Source organism: Nymphaea colorata, chromosome 5 (assembly GCF_008831285.2).
Source record: "Nymphaea colorata isolate Beijing-Zhang1983 chromosome 5, ASM883128v2, whole genome shotgun sequence".
In the NCBI taxonomy this organism is placed as follows: domain Eukaryota; kingdom Viridiplantae; phylum Streptophyta; class Magnoliopsida; order Nymphaeales; family Nymphaeaceae; genus Nymphaea; species Nymphaea colorata.
The window spans coordinates 155,081-174,808 of record NC_045142.1 but is presented as its reverse complement, the minus strand read 5'-3'; the positions used below and the strand labels follow the sequence as shown (position 1 = coordinate 174,808).

The 19,728-nt window shown below is 41.1% G+C and overlaps 2 protein-coding genes across 7 annotated transcripts; both read left to right on the top strand.

The window, feature by feature from the left end:
* Positions 1 to 2,636: 2,636 nt before the first annotated feature.
* LOC116254466 (non-specific phospholipase C1) lies at positions 2,637 to 7,304 on the top strand. Its single transcript, XM_031629862.2, has 3 exons — positions 2,637 to 4,033; positions 6,199 to 6,375; positions 6,801 to 7,304. Exons 1-3 carry the CDS (start codon positions 2,935 to 2,937, stop codon positions 7,121 to 7,123), a joined length of 1,599 nt encoding a protein of 532 aa, XP_031485722.1. The 5' UTR covers positions 2,637 to 2,934; the 3' UTR covers positions 7,124 to 7,304.
* Positions 7,305 to 9,029: 1,725 nt separating this feature from the next.
* On the top strand, positions 9,030 to 19,148 carry LOC116254002 (arginyl-tRNA--protein transferase 1). Of its 6 annotated transcripts, XM_050078036.1 has the most exons (9): positions 9,317 to 9,450; positions 9,560 to 9,575; positions 9,642 to 9,720; positions 9,873 to 10,019; positions 10,704 to 10,742; positions 11,788 to 11,938; positions 12,118 to 13,236; positions 14,363 to 14,678; positions 18,957 to 19,148. In XM_050078036.1, the coding sequence occupies exons 4-9, from the start codon at positions 9,992 to 9,994 to the stop codon at positions 19,131 to 19,133; spliced, it is 1,830 nt and encodes a 609-aa protein (XP_049933993.1). In that variant the 5' UTR covers positions 9,317 to 9,450; positions 9,560 to 9,575; positions 9,642 to 9,720; positions 9,873 to 9,991; the 3' UTR covers positions 19,134 to 19,148. The 6 variants fall into 6 exon arrangements, with proteins under 6 accessions (XP_049933992.1, XP_031484875.1, XP_031484879.1 ...); XM_050078037.1 differs by lacking the exon at positions 9,560 to 9,575 and having other exon boundaries at positions 9,314 to 9,450; XM_050078035.1 differs by lacking the exons at positions 9,560 to 9,575; positions 9,642 to 9,720; positions 9,873 to 10,019 and having other exon boundaries at positions 9,030 to 9,450.
* The last annotated feature ends 580 nt before the right edge of the window (positions 19,149 to 19,728 follow it).

Genomic DNA, 19,728 nt, shown 5'->3' with positions numbered 1-19,728 from the left:
TTTCCCGTGATCTCCATCCTTTTGTTCTAGTTTCTAACTTGGTTGAAAGTGCAGTAGCAACAACCTTCAATAAATTGTCTTTGTATTTTAGGAGATTAAGAACGTTGGTTCCACTTCAAGTGGTTGGTACACGGTCAATTGGTTGGGTGGTTCCTGTGGGCATCAACCCCCAGTTTTTTAGTAAGTCTCTCAACTTAGTTGCAATCTTTTGGACATTCTTTTTTTCCTTTTTTTGAAAAAAAAAAAAGAGGAGGTTCCACTTCGAGGGAAAAGGTACTTTGCGATCAATAACAACAAGTTGTCCTTTTCCTCTTAACTCCATTTGGCAAGCTCGTGAATCAATTTTCTCTTGGCGAGTTCTCAAGCAAGTGTCAAGGTAAGGCAATTTGAGGACATCAAACTGAGGTAAAAAAAAAAAAGTTCTAATGACCAGTTGGCTTTGCGATAATGATGACGACGATGATGTTGTTGTTCAGAAAAAGCTAGGCAAACAGGATCATATAATTGAAACTTGATGTAAAGCTTTCGACTGACACTTTTCGTATGCATCCTTAACCACTACGGGAAAAAATTTCCTATGAAACGAGAAGTCGAATTAAAGCAACAATTTGGTGATTCAACCATTGGACTACAAAACAATTAACGTGTGGGGTTGGTTACGTTGATGGAAGACTATTCGACTACAAAACAATTAACGTGTAGGGTTGGTTACGTTGTTGAAAGACTGTGTCTAGCCCGGCCAAGCCAGTAAAATGACATGCTGCTTGGTCAGCTTAAGCATAGCTCGGAAAGCATGTGAGATTCAATTGAATGCTGAGTCAAACAGAAAGCAAAAGCGCATAAATGCATCATGGTCATTAGTCCATTTGAAAGTGCAAGTCCGTTGTTGGGGAATCAGGTAGGTTCCCCACGCGTAGTGTTTGGATGCACAAGGGGGTGCGCGTGGGTTAGAGGCAATTCCCTCAGTGGACGCATATGCTGCGTTCCACAACAACGTAGAGTCACGCAGGATTGAGCAAGTGAATGCTCATCGTTGAGTAGGGCGATGGTCGACCGCCTTAGTTAATGACATATAGTCGTGAACTGGCATTGGTTGGGGACTTCATCTCAAGGAAAGTTACATCCACCCAGATTTCGTATGGAAGTAGATAGACACTTGGAGAAATAGTGACGTTCTGACATGACCTCATGACCACGGCTTGCCGATAGTTTATAATGGAATAAACCTGGGTGATGGTGTGCCGAGTTCATATCACTTCTCGTCCAATCCACAGTCCCCGAAAATAGATGAACGCTTCTGTAAACTTAAGAAAGAGTCGGGCTGGCCGAAGGCTTTGGGGAAACCTTCGGTGCCGCGCGAGCCGAATAAGGCTTGAAAAAGTCGGCCCGTGACAGGTAAGTGTTCTCTCAAAGCGGTTTTACCCTTAATTATGATTGAACCGGGTTTGGTGACAAAAGCAGCGGTTTCCAACAGTGCCCGATCATTGGGCGGTTTGATTTTCAGGTTTAGTTAATGGATGCAGACCTTAAGGAAGGGGTTCCCAAACCAGACGGCCGACGAGACGATCGCCAGAGGCAATAACACGCCGACCGAGAGGCTTATGTGTCATCCCCACCTTATCCATTCCAGCAGGGAAGCCGCTCCCTGCTACGCCGACTGGCAGCACACGCCCCTGCATATTCACCCTCTCCGCCATTTCTTTAATCAGTCCTGTGTAGTATCAATGGAAACATCGTAAACTAGTTAATGGACAAAAAGAATAGAATGAAATCCGACTCAAAATTGATAGAAATCTCATGAAAAAAGCCGGTTTTTTAATGTTACGGAGAAAAAGGCGGAAAAAACTCCCATCTTTTTTTCACTCTTGGAATGCTTCAATCTCCGTCTAAACACGAATAGAAAAGAAACCAATGAACAGAACAGCGTTTTAAACCATTAAAAATCCATTTTTTTTTAACCCAAAGATTGGCAAGTGCCAACGTGTTTTCTTCTTTTCGGGAGAACCAGTCCCTTTTTGGGGACGATTTCATCCGGGCTTCAATCGACTATGAACAACTCCAAACAACAAAAACCCTAGTAAATCCACACTATAACTGATCAAAGAAATGATTAAGAACAGTAAAGAGACCATTGATGGTGTTGTTGCGTTTTCCTTTTCAATGCAATCAAATCACCTGTTCTAAAACTAATGTAGAATCAAATAAAACATGCAATCGCAAGTCAAAATCAATGCTCTTTTAACCTATAATTCACAATTTTGACTCGTCTCATCGCCTTACAACATCGCTCCAAACTTCCTTTCTTTCCATTAACTCCTGCTCCCCTTGGAGTTGGGGCCGCCCCTGGCCTAGAAAGTTGAAATCAACTGCTCTTTTTCCTTCAATAGTACCTGTATATACATTGCTTGGATTCGTCGTTTTAACTTTGGAATGCTTTTATTTCCTTAGGGGAGGGAAAAGCCGACGGCCTTCGCGCCCTTATTCAACGAGAAGGAAAAAGAGAGGGAAGGATCGACACGGGACGTGGACCCCCGCGCTAGTGTCCCGGTCATGTTTGCTTCTGCGAAGAAAAAACCATCACAAAAAAAGGAAAAAGAAAGAATTGGATGGGAAAAGTAATTAGCCATTCGTATATGCTCGTGATTGATTCGAGGCATCTGCCGCCCACCGCGCCTCCGTCGTTCGCCGACGTCGCCATCCGTTTTAAGGAAATATAAATACCACCATCGATATTGCCGGCACCTTTCCTCCTTCGCGTATTTTTTTTCGACCTCCCTACTGCCGTTCCTATAGATAAGTCCTGGTATATGTGCATTGGAGACGGACGGAAAAAACGGAGGGAAAGGAAAAGCAAAAAAGTGCTTCGCCTGTCTCTCTCTCTACCGCTCCTCTTCTTTCTGTTCTCTGATTCTCCGGGGTGTCCTCCCGGAGAAGATGCAGGGCCGCCGGGTTATGTTGGTGGCGTGGGTGTTAGTGGAGATCTTGGTGTTCGCCTCCTTGCCCAGCGGCTGCTTGTCCAGGAGGCATGAGATCAAGGGTCCCATCAAGACGGTCGTTGTTCTGGTTATGGAGAACCGGTCCTTCGACCACATATTGGGTTGGCTCAAATCCAGCCGGCCGGAAATCGACGGGCTGACCGGAAGGGAGTTCAACCGCTACTCCGCGTTCGACGAGGAGTCGCCCACCGTCTTCGTCACCGATGATGCCGAGTTCGTGGATGCCGACCCTGGCCACTCCATCCAGGCCATCCGAGAGCAGATTTTTGGGTCGGAGGATACCTCCGCCAACCCCGCTCCCATGAACGGCTTCGTGCAACAGGCCAGCAACATGAGCGAGGAGATGCCCAAGATTGTCATGAGCGGCTTCAAGCCGTCGCTGCTCCCTGTCTACACGGCCTTGGCCGACGAGTTCGCCGTCCTCGACCGGTGGTTCGCGTCGGTCCCGGCGTCAACGCAGCCGAACCGGTTCTACGTGCACTCCGCTACCTCCCACGGGGCGTCCAGCAACGTCCGGAAGGACCTCATCCACGGGTTCCCCCAGAAGACCATCTTCGACTCGCTGGATGAGAACGGACTGAGCTTCGGGATTTACTACCAGAACATCCCCGCCACCCTCTTCTTCAAGAGCCTCAGGAAGCTGAAGCACATCGTCCACTTCCACTCTTACAAACTCTCCTTCCGTCTGCACGCCAGGATGGGGAGGCTCCCAAATTACGCCGTCATTGAGCAGCGGTACTTCGACGTCAAGGCCTTCCCGGCCAACGACGACCACCCTTCTCACGATGTCGCCAGGGGTCAGAGGTTCGTGAAGGAGGTCTACGAGACGCTGAGGGCCAGCCCCCAGTGGAATGAGACCCTGCTGCTCATCACCTACGACGAGCACGGTGGCTTCTACGACCATGTTCCCACGCCCGTCTCCCACGTTCCCAACCCGGACGGCATCGTCGGTCCCGACCCTTTCTACTTCAAGTTTGACCGCTTGGGCGTCAGGGTTCCCACCTTCTTGATATCTCCTTGGATAGACAAACGCACTGGTATTATTATTTCTTTGCTGCCCTTTAACTTGATTTTTCTTGTGCCCTTCTCTCATTTTATTTGTCCGACGATGTTCCACCTCTTCCTTGTTCTTCTTCTTGGGCCTCTTGATTATAAATTTTATTAACAATTCCTGCTTGATTGGACTTTCTTTTTTTCTTGGGGATTCCTAGTAGAACGCTCTTGGATGACTGACTCCAAACGTAGCTTCATTTTTTTTTTTTTGGGTGACAGAACGATGATTGCAGTAATCGACATGGAACATCTTTCACCCAGTTGCTATTAGTTTTCCTCTCTTGATATGCAGTCATGTTCTTCTTGCTGATCGTTTTTTGAAAGATGAATTATACTCTCGAGGCCATTCAGAGTGTGTTTTAACCAGTTTTAAAACCGACAATCTTGTTAAGTTTCACACCTTGGTGCCTGTGTAAGCGTAGCCCTAGCAATTCATTTGAAAAGGATGTGAACCTTCTTTTTGGAAACAGGTGTGCTCTGTGTTTGATAAGAAGAATATGTATAATACAATGCCCAGCATCTAGACTGCCTCGTTTCTACCTTTTTTCCTTTTGTTGTATCTTTTCCTTATTCAGGTAAGAAGGTTGAACTCATAACTGGACTTTTAATGCATGCAATTTTAAGCCCAGCCTAGATTTAGTTGTCAGAGTGGCATCGAAATCTTATCTGTTCTTTCATTTTCAGGGATTAGCTATTAGTTGTTCATCTAAAGCCTCGTAGGTCTAAATTTATTCTGCTCATTTATGTTAATTTCTTCCAATTGCAGAAACTTTAAATGTCACTGCATTTTTTAGTCTAAATTAGTTTAAAAAGTGGGTTAATTTGATCGGTATACAAGAAACAGAAAAGCCCTTATAATATTGGCTTCGGAAAAAAAAAACTGCTTGTACATAGGGATCCATTCATATTCTTGTGAGTAGGTCAATCTGCTAGAATCTCAAATTTATATCGTTATGTGTCACAAAATAATAAAGTATACTATCTTGGATACTTGAGAAAATCTTCTTAACTAGAAAAATTCAGAGAATGGGCCCATTTTTAGTAAACGACATGTTCTTGCTGGTGCACTTTGCTAAGATGCTTCAGATAAAGTCGGAAAAGGTCCTTAGCCCCTACAACTACAAGTTTTGTTGCTAATATTGGTTTGCTAAGTTATTGCTGTTTGAGTTCTCCAAGGAGGAGAAATTAGGGACAGTTTGAGATCTCACCTGTGGTGGTGACAGTACTTTAGTAAATGAAAAGGGAGGTAACAAAGTTAATGTTATCTATTCATCTCTGGGGCGAGTTTGAAAGTCCTGTAATTTTGTAGCTGGCAGCTCTCAAAGTTTCAATAGTTATCTAATATTGGTTATATGTTCCCAATTTCGACTGCCACTCTGAACAAGTGGACTTTGTGATTTACCTGAATGACAGTGATATATTTCAACCTCCAGTTTTTGTGGAATAATTTTTGGTCTGTAGATCATTCTCATAATCTCATTTATTAGTTAAAAATGCATTTTGTAGTGTTGTTGACTTGTCGGTTTTGCTTACTTGATTATCATTTGCCATTGGCCTATTACAGCTGTTATGCTGTATATTCAAGTCATAGTTGAGTTAAAGATATTGTTCTAGGGTGCAAAGATCAGTTTACGCATTCTCTGATGTTTTAACCCAACATGATTGTGTGGGTTAGACAGTAATATATTACGTTGTATTCAATGTGGTTTAGATTGCCTATGGGAGATTATGACAGTTAAGTTTTGCTGTTTTAGGTGTTGAAGTTTATTGAAATAGTAAGCTTGATTCACATACGAAAGCATCAGAAGCTAATTATTGGTTTTTCCTCTTTCGTAAAACATTCAAGTGAAAGCTAAATAGGCATAGGAAAATAGATGCTGGAGTAACCAGGGCATTTGGTCTTGTTGACTGTTTTGATTGTAGGGGTTAATATGCAGAGCATGTTACAGTTCTCACAGAATCTCTCTCTTTTTTCCGTTTTGTGTGCTGGTGGTTTGTTATTATGTTTTCTCTTTCTAATACTCTGCCTCTTGGGTCTTTATGTTGTCGTCAGACCTTGTTTTTTTTGGTGTAGTGATTTACAGACAATGGTGGTGGTATGTTAAAAGGGAGGGATTTACATTAATCTGATCAATGTCGTTTGCTGCAGTTATCCATGAGCCAAATGGGCCAACTCCACATTCTCAATTCGAACATTCATCCATTCCTGCAACCGTGAAGAAGCTCTTCAACCTGAAATCTAACTTCTTAACAAAGAGAGATGCATGGGCGGGGACTTTTGAAAGCTACTTATCTATTCGCAAGACGCCTCGCACTGATTGTCCAGGTTCACATACATGCTCCTTCACTCTTTCTCCTTCACTATCTGACTGTTGTGAAATCTGATTATTTTCCACTTCATGATTCATGTGGCAACTGGCCATATATGGAGACCTGAATCGGAATATTTCTGACCCTAATCGTTTGGAAGCCAGTTTTCGTTATTATACGCATAATTGTTCTTTTCAAGTTTTGCTACCTTGCCATCTGCAAACGATCTTTTTTCTGGGGTGATGGAATTTCACTTGGCGATCAACTTCTCAGTTCATCTAGGATACGCTTTTTGGGAGGGGACGAGGGGTGGTCGGGTCTCGTTCTGTGCTTTGAACATTTTGAAGGACCGACTTTCTGAGTTTTGGCTCTTCCTTTCTGAGGGGAGATCACCCACCTATTGTTCTTTTTGCATTAACCATCAGTTGTCAATAACTGCAGAAAAGCTCCCCGATGTCACACGATCGCTACGTCCGTCAGGACCGCAAGAAGATGTTGAGCTCTCGGAGTTTCAGGTGGAGCTCATTCAGCTTGCTTCTCAGCTCAACGGTGACCACGTCCTTAATGGTTACCCAGATATTGGCAGGACAATGACTGTTGGTCAAGCAAACCAGTATGCAGAGGATGCTGTTGCAAGGTTCCTCGAAGCTGGTAGGGCTGCTCTAAGGGCAGGTGCCAACGAATCCGCCATCGTGACCATGAGACCGTCCCTCACAAGCAGGACGGTGGGCGGAGGTTCCGGCTCCTATGCAGAAAGCAGCTGATATCTAGCCTCCTGGATTCACCGATGCAGTTTATGGCTTCTGATTCTACCCTTATAAAAGGTTTATACGTATATATAGGTATGGTGGCAGAAAATCATCTGTTGTATATTGCATTAGCGCAGCTTATGTTGGTGACTTTCAATAGGAATATGCTTCCCTCCATGGATTCTCTTTTTATTCATGCCAACTCCTCCGGCTGCTGAATCCTGCTTTTAGCATGAATGCTAATCAGCAACTCCGAACGGCCTGTGTAATCCTTCTCCGTTTCCTTAGGAAAGGAAGCCATGGAAATGGATTCCGAGGGTGTCCGTCGCCAAAATGTGTGTGTATATATATATATATATATATATATATATATATATATATAATTCTTCCTGCGGCGAAGGATGATTAGAATTGCCTGGTAAAACAAATGAGAAAAGAAAGGCTTCGGATGCATGGCGGTCCCCTCCACCCATCCTCCCTCTTCTTGCCTTCTCTAATGTGCTTGCTTCCAAAAAACATTTATGGAGATAACAACGCCAACCTCACTTCTTTTCTCTCTTCCTCGTTCGGGCAAAGAATTGAAAAAAGAAATCGCTTTATTTGTTATACGACGAAAGCCAGCTGATTAGCATCCCGCAATAATTATTTAATTTTCCCATATTCTGGTGCGGGTGGCATTGCATTGACGTCAAGGCGACCAAACCAATCAAAATCCGACGAAAACGTGTCGCCGATACGATTCGGTTTTTTATCTGGTTTTCGGTGATAACATTGCTCGAGTTCTGCCAACTCAAAGGCGGGTTATTTTAGGCTCTTTCTTCATACTCTTAAAAAAGAAAAAAAAAGTTCCTTCATCCCCACTAATGCATATGAAGTTGTAAACCCCAGCTATTAATTTGATCCAACCCCCTGATTTTGGCAACTTCATCTCCACACATATTTCATTTGCTGTCAGTTGTTCTCCCCTTCCCTCTCCAGCACAGAAGAAAAGCCCGATCGGAAACCAGAAGGCGCTGTTCTGCCTCGACCATCCGCTTTTTTCTGCTAGACGAGATGATCATCAACTTCAACTAGTCGCTGAATGCATCTGCAAGTTGTGAGGAAAAATGTGGTTATTACGAGGATTCCTTTTCCTCGTAAGAAGTTGCCACCTATATACTAAGAAGTTTGTAGAGGAGCTGGCCATACAATAAACTAATCATGTTAAGCTTTTTTTTTTTTTTTGGGTTAATGCTACTTCTTTCATTCGGTTAGCGAGTGATGTTTAAGAGATTTTTCAGGTGTAAGTTCGCTTTGAGCCGATGACAAACTTATGTCAAATGACTTCATTGATTGTTCATGCATCACCCTAGGGCAGTTCACAAGTCGAGTTCGGGCCGAGCTGAGCTAGTTTGAATTCAAATCGAGTGCCATGAGCTATACTTAGAGCTTGGCTTGAGCTTAAGAAGATCAACCTTGGTTTGGTTAAGCTTGATCCGAGTTTTGGCTTGAGCTTAGCTGAACCATTCACTAAAGTTAATTTTAGCATCAATGGAGACGACCAGATTTGAACTGTGAATCTCGCCCTTGTTAGCTACAAGAAAGTCCATTGAAACTACGTCTTTTGTGAAACACACCTTGCTACGAGCTTAATTGAGGCTAGCTCGTCTAGCTAAAGTTAAGTTTAACTAAACTTAAGTTTAATTAAGTGAATTTGAGTTCTAGACCGAGTTGACTTGTCTCGTTGAGTTGCCTTTGTCTCGTTAAGTCGACCTTTACTTTTAAGTTGTAAATGTAAATGAAAAAGGGAACATTTGCTGTATTTGACATTTCAGAAAAAATAGATCTTTTTTTTTTGTATCGGTTAAAAGAATGGACCGTATAAGTAAAAAAATGATTTAACGGGGAAAAAATAACTCGTCAATGGGAGAGGTACAAAGGGGGGGAGGAGTTGGGGGAGTGGGGAAGAAGGGGTTGGCTTCTCTCAGCTGCGGTTGCCGAAATCCCCCCCCCAATCAGTTCCATCCTTTCGTCTTTCCCTTTTTTAACATCTCCCTTCCTTTCGATTACGTTGTTGATTGATGACTTGATTGCCCGAACTCAATCTTCTCAATACACGAACTCGTCATCTCGGCAGAAAGAAAAGAAACAAAGCAGACCGAGTAGAACTTGTTATATGGTTGGGTACGCGGCCGGAAGCGTGTGAGTTTCCGCTCCTCCTGTCGTGGCGATGGACGGACGATCGGACCACGGTGCCAGCAGCAGCAGGCGAGGCGCTGGAGAGAGCGTCATCACGGACTATGGGTTGTACAGGAGTTCCTGCGGTTATTGCAGATCAGGCGGCCGAACGAGCCTCTCTCACGGTATCCCTGTTTCTCTTCCTTCCTTTTTTTAGGGTTTCTTTTCTCTTTTTTAGCTTCATCAGCTTTGTTTGCCATCCATTTGCTGAATTCGATGATGGCTTTGTTGTAGTGGCAATCGTTCGCGGGTAGGTCGAATTATCGTCTCCGCACCTTTCTTTTCGAGTTACGAAATTTTACGTTTTCTTTTTAAGGTATTAAGCAATTGAAGGAGATCTTAACATGGCGAGAGGATTGGCTGGATTTTCATGTGCACAGAGTTTGCCCAATCGTGTAATACTTTTTACTATAAAAATCAGGTTCCCCTTGCTTGTTCGTGGGCCTTGAATAATAAATAGTCTATTGTACACTTGTAAAGTTAATGAATTTCTCTTTCGAGTCTCATTCACCAAGGTATGCTGACATGTTTCTTCCTGTCATAAAAGGTTTTCTGCTAATGTCCAATAGATGATTCTCTGCTTCATGATTCGCACCTATATGCTGATGGAGCCTAAATACAAAGGATTCACAAGGAAATTTACTTCTTGAGATAGTAGTCCTTCCTATGATTCAATTAGAATTTGGGAGAATGGGTAAGTCTGTAACCTCATGAAGATATCTCTCTTCTAGTGGGCTCTCTGGTAGAAATATTTGAGATCTTGCGAGGTGTTCCTATTTGCTAGAGATACGAGTAACGACTGTTTCTTTTATCCTCAAGCTACACTTGCCGAATGGCTAATTTAGATGAGCTCTTGGATTAGGTTTCTTCTGCACTGATGGTTTCATCTTGGCCACTGTTCACTCAAAGCTCACGCTGTCTGTCTTGAGCTTGATCCTAAGCAACACAGACTCTTCAAGAAGGTTGCTGCACCCGAGACATGTCGGTTGCTGGTGAGACATGGGTGTAGCAACAAGCAATTTACCTTATTTTCCACTGAATCATTGATAAAATCATAGTTTGTTAGTCGTTGATTGTTATTTTTATTACTTGTAAACCATTTTATTGCTAGTTTGATTGTTTGTTGTGTGTGTGTATATATATATATATATATACTCGCCACTTCTACACCCATATTATTCTGAAAAATGCTGCACTCATGCTCCCATCAGCACCTGTGTGACATAGGCTTGCTAAGCTCATTATTACCTTTTGTTATTTGCATAAGCAGGCCTTCAGTTGTACGTTTTAGTGCACCTTCCTAACAATTTAGGATTTTCTTTTTTATATGATTCTTTGTGTTCTCTTGACATGTTTTATCTGTCACTGATTTCCTCAGGGTTAGGGGCCGACAGAATCACAGTGGATGACTATCAAGGTCTGTCTTTTTTACACAATTGCTGTACATTGATCAATTTGGGTTTCTAATAACAAAGTTTACTAGTTCTCTCCAAGTTTTAAGTCAAGTTTTTAAGTCAACCGTATTATTGTGTTTTACATTGCTGTTTTGTTGGCCTGCTAAATAAGGATGTGGGAGCTAGATGGTAAGCGAATGAAAACTTCCATCTTGTAAATCTGGGGCATGTTTTCTCACTCCTCCCTTTCTTTAGAGGATCATATGCAAATCTTCCAGTGTTGGAAGCATAGTTACAAATAACGTTTCGGAGTTTTAAACGGCGGGGTTTTTCTCGGATATAATACGGCGAACTTGAAAAAAACGGAAAAAATATGGTAAATTAAAAATTTTTAAAAACTAAAAATGGGGGAAAATAAAATAAGTGAGAAACTAATGACACACATCAAAACATAATTAGATTTGCAACAAATAAAAAATAAAAAGTGAAAAAGAACACGAAAAAACGCGTTAGAAAGTAGAAACACATTAAAAACACGTTTTTAATGTGTTTTTAACGTTTTTTTTTCCAAAAAAACACATTTTTTTTAAAGTTTGAAACGGCAATTTAATTTATTGCGTTTTTTTCGAAAAAATGTATTTTTTGTGAACTTCTTAGAGAAGTAAACTTGGAAGTACATCCTGTTATGTGCTTAGTTTGATTGTATGCCATAGCACAGTCAATGAACCATATCATTTGTTGCATGGTTGTACACATATTATTATACTATAAGAATGATAAAATCCAAATCCATAGATATACAATTTGATGAGTGGTATTCATTTATTTGTTGTGGTAGTTTTCGTTAGTTTTTTATATAAAACCAGTTCTCTTTTGCTCTGTGGTTTCCTTATTGGTTTTGTTTGACCAACATCTGATGCTTTTCCTTACAATTAACCTATTAGGTTCCTTTATTTTTTCAGATTGTTCATCTGGATTGTAGTATATTTTCTTATTGCAATAAGTTGAAGTGATGTATATTCAGATTATTTACTATTCCTGCCTGTCCCAACATTTCCATGTTTACAGAACTTCTTGATCGTGGATGGAGGAGATCAGGCATGTTCCTTTACAAACCTGACATGGAAAGAACATGCTGCAGATTGTATACCATTCGTCTTAAAGCGGATGAGTTTGTTGCTGCCAAGGAGCAAGCACGTGTATCTAGACGAATGCAAAGGTAATTTGTCATCCATATGCATTTCTTGCTTGATAAGTATTAATTACAACGGAACTTTTTTTTTTTCTTATTCGAAGACATTGTTTGCCATCTGTTTTGTATTGTTGGCACCAGCCTGTTGGCCCTTTCTTTTGTTGCAACTTTGTGAGGGTCTCATGCTGGATTGAACCAATATGCAGGTTCTTAGATGGTAATCTTTGCTTAAAGAAGGCAGATTTGGCAAATGGCCAGCAAGCTGCGCCTAATGCTTTATCCACTGACAGTAGCAATCAATCTCCAAATATTTGGGCTTCAGAAACGTTGATGAAGGAATCTTCTACTGATACTTGTAGTATTACACATGAGTTGGATCAGTATGACAGGAACTTATCTGTTAACATTGATATAGCTGTTAGCACATGCATTAAGCATAGTGTTTTACCTTCTACAGTTAACTTTCCCCAAGCTTCTGTCAAGAGGGTAGTTCCGCAGATGAAGAAGAAGCTGCATAATATTGCTAGAGATTTGCTGTACACTTGCAGCATTGCTTTTCAGATAGCAGCAGCTATAAGGCGGTCATCAGTAGAAAAAGAATTTACACCTGCTTATGTAGCAGAGAAACTGGCTGAGGCAATGGATCTGCAAGGTGAATTTTCTGACTTGTCAGTCAGAGCATGTAATGGCCATCTAAACTTTTACTCAGAAAGAAAGCAAGCTAGTTCAGATAAACTGTCTTGCACTGTGGTTACCTCTGTAAAATCTCCTCAAGGTAATGCAGCCAATGCCAAGCGAAAATGCCTTCTTGATGACAAGAGCCCATCTCAAGTTAAAAAGAAAAAACTTGAGATTCGTATGAGCAGATCAAGTTTCGATCCTGAGGAATTTGCTCTGTATCAAAGGTACCAAATTAAGGTGCACAATGATAAGCCTGATCATTTGGACGAAAGCTTATATAGAAGATTTTTGGTGGAATCCCCTCTTATTTTTGTTCCACCTGCTGGTGACGGCACAGTCCCGTCTTGTGGTTTTGGTTCTTTCCATCAACAGTATTTGATCGACGGGAAGCTTGTTGCAGTTGGTGTGGTTGATGTTCTTCCTAGATGTCTGTCTAGCAAATATTTATTCTGGGACCCAGATTTTGCCTTTTTGTCACTCGGTAAGTACTCAGCTCTGCAGGAAATTAATTGGGTCAAGGAGACAGGAATTCTGTGTCCCAGCATTCAGTATTATTATCTTGGATATTACATCCATGAATGCGGCAAAATGAGATATAAGGCATCTTATTCACCTTCAGAGCTTCTATGTCCTCTTCGTTATCAGTAAGTCTCATCTTTTTGCCCATAATTTGATACGTGTAATTATGCTTGCATATGGTATGAGATGGCACCATGACTATTTGAATGTTATCTCTGGATAAGTCAGTCTCCTTTGTCCTTAAGTTAAAGACTGGGCCTGGTAAAGTTTAGCGTTCTTATAAGTGTGCACTGAGAATGTATAATGCTGCAGTTAGAAGTATAGAAGGTAGGGTGAAGGCTGGGGCTATGGACCAAGCTTCTTATAAGAAATTTCTTTGGCTCTTTTGGAGGTTGTTCCTTAAGGAGGCATTTGGCAACATGAACACTGACACGTGTAGCGTGAATCTTTCCCAAAAGTGAAGCAGTTTTATAGAACACCGTGTTTTAATGTTCTAGGAACCTGCACCAACAGCAGGCAGTTAAATTCAAATTGTAGGTTAATCTGGATCCTGGAAAGGTTCATTTGGCATGACTTAATTAAGCGAACAAATAACAAGAGTTCATATTGGAGTACAACCAACCTAGTTTTGTCCAAGTCCAACCTTAACTCCAAAGGCTGAGGAGGAGAATATGTATCTATGGCTCCTCATAACTCATTTTTCTGCTTGTCTTGAGCTTTGCTGAGGCTGCTGTTAACCCTGCATCATGTCATTGTCATGTCAGTTGTATTGTACCAACATGGCACAACCTCGAAACCTGATAATGGACATGTAATTGTTGATCAATTTTCTATTTTGATCTTCCCTTCTCTAAATGTGCTATTTTGTCCACTCATTCATGGAAGGTGCTAACTTATAACTATTTTGAGCGTACATGTATATATATGTACACATACACACAGAGAGGCACATACGAGGGGAGAGAGAGCCTGGATCCCTGCATACTGTGGGATCCTGGCTGTGCGGCTGCCCGTTGCACGTGGGGATCCCAGTGCTTCTCTTTTGCTTCCCTTCTCTCTCCAGGTGTGTGTGGCCCATACGGATTACCACCCATCAAAACCTGGCTGTTGCAATCCAGGTTCATATATATATATATATATATATATATTTATTTATTTATTTATATGTCTGGGGTTTATGTGACATGGACATTTTTTTTTATTTGTCTTGAGAAAATGTCTGTCGCGTGAAATGTGTATTGGTTATTGTAGGTGGGTGCCATTCCATATAGCAAAGCCTTTGCTGGATAAAAAACCATATGTGGTCTTGTCAGATTTCATCGGCTTGGAAAAGGAGAGTGACTTGCCCTGCCAAACCGAGGCGCACTCTGCATCACAACCTTCTTTAATCTCTGAGGAAGAAGAAGACGAAGTTCTTTCTGATGGTGACGAACAATTGATGGTTGAGTTTGATTGCTCTGATTCAGGTGCTGATGATAACACAAGTAGTGAGTTGCTCAATGAAGTGGAACATGGGGATGTCAACAATATAAAAATAAGAATGAGTAACAAAACCCTTCTATTTAAGGTAAATATCGTTATGCATTTTCATGTTCGAATATTGGCATAGGATTCAAGTTCCTTTTGTTTTGAATAGACTAGAGAGTTTTCATTGTTCTTCAGTATCTAGAGTTCTCGCTTACATGGTGCATTTGCTTTTTATGCAGTCAAGAAGCTAACTTCTTTTCTTTACTTGAAGGATCTGGTTCAAGCTTTTGGCCCAAGCAAGGGCATCGACTCATTGAAAATGCAGCTTCATAGATATATGACTGTCGTTGGTTCTGCATTGTCTAAACGAATGATTTATTTGCTTGATTGACGTTCTCTGCCGTAGGATCTTTCTCACAGTGAATTTTCCCGAATAGCTGTTGGTTGAAGCGGACTGCTACAAGATGCCCTCCAAATTGTCTATGTAATTGGAGACTGTTCTGTGATGCTAGCTGCAGATGAGGTACCGCGTGCATTCCTATTAATTGCTTGTGTTCTAAATTTCGTAAAAGACCTAGGAGTTGGGATTTGGAGGGTGGTTCACAAAATGTTTCTATGATTTTTACAGTGTACGTCACAGAGTTACATTGACAGTCTTATTCTACAGTGTGATCTGTTCTCAAGATGCTTGTGTGCAACGCTAGATTAGGATCCCGATGATCCATTAATTGGACAGATTTTGTGGAGATATTTGTGTCTAAATCATTACCTGTTCGGTTCCTAATTGGACTTCTTTCTCGAAATTGATTAGGTTCCAATTGGATGCTAGAGATCTAGCTTATGTTCGAAAGGTCACAAGGAATGAATAAAGTTCAACTTAAAACAAAGTCGATCTTAAGATGCCGCGTATGTTGTTAGATCCAGCCCCTTATTTGAGGACATCTCGGAAGTTTCAACATAAACTCGATAGAAGTATCACCTAACAAGGTCGGCCCAGTTTTTTATGTAGCCCTTTTAGGGTATACCGTTAAAATACGGCCCAGTTCTTTATGTAGCCCTTTTAGGGTTATGATTACAATGCCGTTATTGTTCTTGGTGGAAAACAAAACCAGTCATCCCAAGATCTAATTGAAAGGGGTCAAATAAAATCCAGCCCTGACTTTTCTTTTATTGCAAAGATAAAAAAGGCTCGCCAAAACTGGGCCCTATTTTAAAGGGAAAATATTAGCTAACGCAGAAGGCGAGGGCCTCATTCATCTAGGAAGGACAATCCACGATCACGGAGTCTTACATGAGAACGAGTTGAAAACATCTGCACAGGAAATAAGCACCCCTTTCTGCCAAGTCAAGCGAGACAGATCCTCGAGGATATCATAAACCACTCAATGCACATCTGACAGTGTTGGGCCTTTTCCCTTGTATTGATATAGAGTTAATGCCTTTTAGGTGGAATTTCAACTTCTTTTTTAAGAAGATTCAGCTAAACTTCAAGGCTCGAAGATCCTGGTACCAAGACATCGTAAGATTTTGTGTAAATAAGGTTAGACCTTGTTCTGTTAAATGCATGTTTCTCCTAATATGGCCAGGAACCAAGCTTCACATTATGATAACATTTCTGTGCTTCCACACCAGCTACTTCCAAGGAAACAGCAAAATCTGTTCGAAGTTATAAAGCCGAGGACTCCAAGTTACTAGAGAATAGTCCATAGGAGTTGAAGTTTGCATGTTTAAGAAGTATCCAAACAGTTTGAGGACCTCAGAAAGGCAAGAATGTACGACAAAACTGACTTCTAGGAATGCTGAATGCTCGGCACTTAACATCCAGCATCATCGGCATCACTCCCACCTGCTTGTGCTTCGCTGCTTACCCAGTAGTTAGTTCCATCAAAATCAACAACCTTCTTCCTGCTTACCAATAACAAAATGAGTTAACTCCATGCAGTTCGAAATCAGCATGAAAGAGAGCCAGGAGAGGGCAAATCCTTCTCCACTATGTACTTGCCCTCCTAATACTTCTGAGTCTAATCAGGAGCAACCTCCTGCCGACAAACCAATTATTAGTTTATATATGTGAGCTGGCAAAGAAAGCATTACCAACTAGTCCTGTGATCTTACATATTTCCATCCCACAATGGATCATGCAATCCAGTCATCATCATGCTCACTTTCTTCATCCCCAGCAGGACATTTACACTATTAAAAAAATCCAAAGTAAGTCACAAGAAGCATAGGAAATCAATCAACACAAGGAACATCTCTGGTCAACTACTTGACAAATGACAACTTTTTCATGAATGCAGAATGTAGAATTGCCTATAATCTCTTTTGTGTCCATCAAGTATCCGTATTGACACATGGCTTTCATCTAACTGCTAAAGGTTTCTTCTTGTTCTATCACCTTGCCCATCTAAACAATAATAAAGGGTCCACATCTACATCTATAACTCCTACAACAGGGAATTGGAGGGAGAATTTGACTAACTGAAACTCCCACAAACTATTGTGTTTAGTGATAGGATTAAACATTCGTGAGAGCTTCATAAATATGCTAGTCAGACTAGCTATGACTTACATCATAAATTCATATTATATCAGTTATAAAGAGCCTAGATAGTCTAATTTCTTGTACTACGCTAGCCAGACCAGCTAAGATACAAGCGTTAAAATGTTGCAGTCCAGAGAACATGCCTTAGAAAGAACCTCAACATTACAAAAAAAAAAAGAAGCATTTCTTTGGAAGAAAAATACCAGTCATTGTCATACTCATTAAACCAGTAAAAAAGAGACAGGAATCTGACTCTAAACTTGTAACAACTCGACCCACTCCTGCGCTTGGGCCCCTGATTTCAATGGATCCCAACCCGCCCCCTAGCAGTTTTTGCTTCAACCCCAAAAAGATTAAAAACCATGACAACCATCTATTTAATAACCCATTTTATAAACCCTTGAAGATCCCTCAGAATCTTCGATACAGGACTAAACTTTTGGAGCACTACAATCCACCCTTCTTAAGGCACACACATATGCGCGTGTGGTACCCTAGGTCTGAGTGTTGAATCGGCTCTGATATCATTGTAACAACCTGATCCACTCATGGACTCGGGCTCATGGTTCGGTAGATCCCAGCCCACCCCCTAGCAGTTTCAGCTCCAACCCCAAAAAGGTTAAGAACTAGGACAACCATCTATTTAATAACTCTTTTTATAAGTCCTTGAAGATCCCTCACAATCTTCAATACGAGACTAAACTTTTGGGGGGTTACAGAACTAAGTACAAAAATCCCCTTATTCAGGAATCATGGATCAATATTGCTAAACTAAGTTATGCATAGTGTATAGTCTTCTATACATTCAGTGACATGATATACATGCACTTGAGGCTTACATGACTTAAACCTTTAAAAAGTATGTGTTGGTCTTTTCATGTTTTTTACTTATATATACCTTCACATTGAAAGTAAGCTTGCTATTTGTAAACTTCACACTTTTTTAAAGCACTCCATGTGTTTACTTTTTTCTTTTTTTTGGAATGCTGCTTCTGAATTTGGTGTTGTTCATTAGAGAAAGTTATGCATCTTATGCATTACATTTCTACTTTTTACTGTTGTCACTTTCTCAACATTCTTGTGCAGAAGTTCTACCGTTTTGCCTCTTCATTTTTCATAATCTAAGATTTTAAATATGATCTCAGTATCATTGTTTGATTCCCTTTGCATGCCACAATTTAATTTACTGTGTTGGTGCCTTTGGAGACAAAAGGACATGGGCAAGATTTTAGTTTAGAAGAACCGAATGGACCTCCAGCAGTTCTTGCAACTTGCCTTGCCAAGTTCTAAATAATAATGAGACCATATAGTGCGAACGAATATTTGGTTGCGTGAGGCTAAAGGGTGCCATAAGGAGAAAAAAAGCAAAAGGGAGAAAGAAAAGAGGGGCAGTGGCGGTCTAAGAAGCAGTGGCAGGTAAATTTGTTGCAAGGATGGGTGGGGGGCGGTTTGTTTATGGCGATGTACATATGCAGATAGATGGTGAACCCACACCTCAAGTTCTTGCTGATGGTGACGAACAATTGAACGTTGAGTTTGATTGTCCGGATTCAGGTGCTGACGATGACTCTGATTTTGAGACAAGTAGTGAATTGCTCGATGAAGTGTAGAATGTGGACATCGACACTATAAAAATAAGTAACAAAAGTCTGCTATCTAAGGTAAACACCGATTAGTGCATTTTCATGTTCAAATATTAGTGCAGGATTTCAAGTTTACTTTTTTCTGAATAGACTACGAAGTTCTCATCGTTCTTCAGGATTTAGAGTTCTCATTGAGGGTGACAAAGTTATGCTGTCACGAAGCTTACATCTCTTTTTACTTCGTTGGGAGGATCTGGTTCAAGCTTTTGGGCCAATCAAGTGCATTCGCTCGTTGAAAATGCAGCTTCATGGATACAAGACTGTCGTTGGTTCTGCATTGTCTGAACGAATGATTTATTGGCTTGATTCACATTTTCTGTGGCAGAGTCTTTCGCACAGTGAATTTTCCCGAGTAGCTGATGACTGAAGCAGGATTACTAGAAGATACTTTCCAAACTGTCTATGTAATTGAAGAGCGTGCTGAAATGTTAGCTGCAGATGCGGTATTGCATACATTCCTATTGGTTGCTTGTGTTCTGAATTTCGTAAAAGACCTAGCTGTTGGGACTTGGAGGGTGATGCACAAAACGTTTCTAGTATCTTCAAAGCTTATGCCACATAGAGTTGCAGGTCAAAATCCAATGCGGTTTATGGCCATATCGGTTTTACAAATGAAAAAGAAATGTCTGGAAGCATATGGCTGTTTGATGCAAGCATTGACAATCTTATTTCCACAATGAGCTCTGTTCTAAAGATACTTAAATGCAACGCTAGGTTACGATGCAAGTGATCCACTAAGGCCTAAGGCTCAGATTTTGTGGAGATATTTGTGTCTAAATCATCAAGACATCACTTATTCTGGTTTTAATTGGATCTATTACTCGAAATTGGCTAGGTTAATCCATCTGCATGCTAGAGATGCAGCTTATGTCAGAAACGTCCTACATAACTAAGTGAACAATGTCTATATAAAAACAGAGTTCAACTTCAATGCGGTGTTTGTTATTGGTTCCAGTCACTTA

Coding starts and splice junctions, on each gene's coding strand:
- LOC116254466 (XM_031629862.2), top strand. CDS start 2,935: ATGCAGGGCCGCCGGGTTATGTTGGTGGCGTGGGTGTTAGTGGAGATC. Junction 4,034..6,198: donor TTGGATAGACAAACGCACTG/GTATTATTATTT, acceptor CGTTTGCTGCAG/TTATCCATGAGCCAAATGGG. Junction 6,376..6,800: donor GCCTCGCACTGATTGTCCAG/GTTCACATACAT, acceptor CAATAACTGCAG/AAAAGCTCCCCGATGTCACA.
- LOC116254002 (XM_050078035.1), top strand. CDS start 9,318: ATGGACGGACGATCGGACCACGGTGCCAGCAGCAGCAGGCGAGGCGCT. Junction 10,743..11,787: donor CACAGTGGATGACTATCAAG/GTCTGTCTTTTT, acceptor CCATGTTTACAG/AACTTCTTGATCGTGGATGG. Junction 14,679..18,956: donor ACAAAACCCTTCTATTTAAG/GTAAATATCGTT, acceptor CTTCGTTGGGAG/GATCTGGTTCAAGCTTTTGG.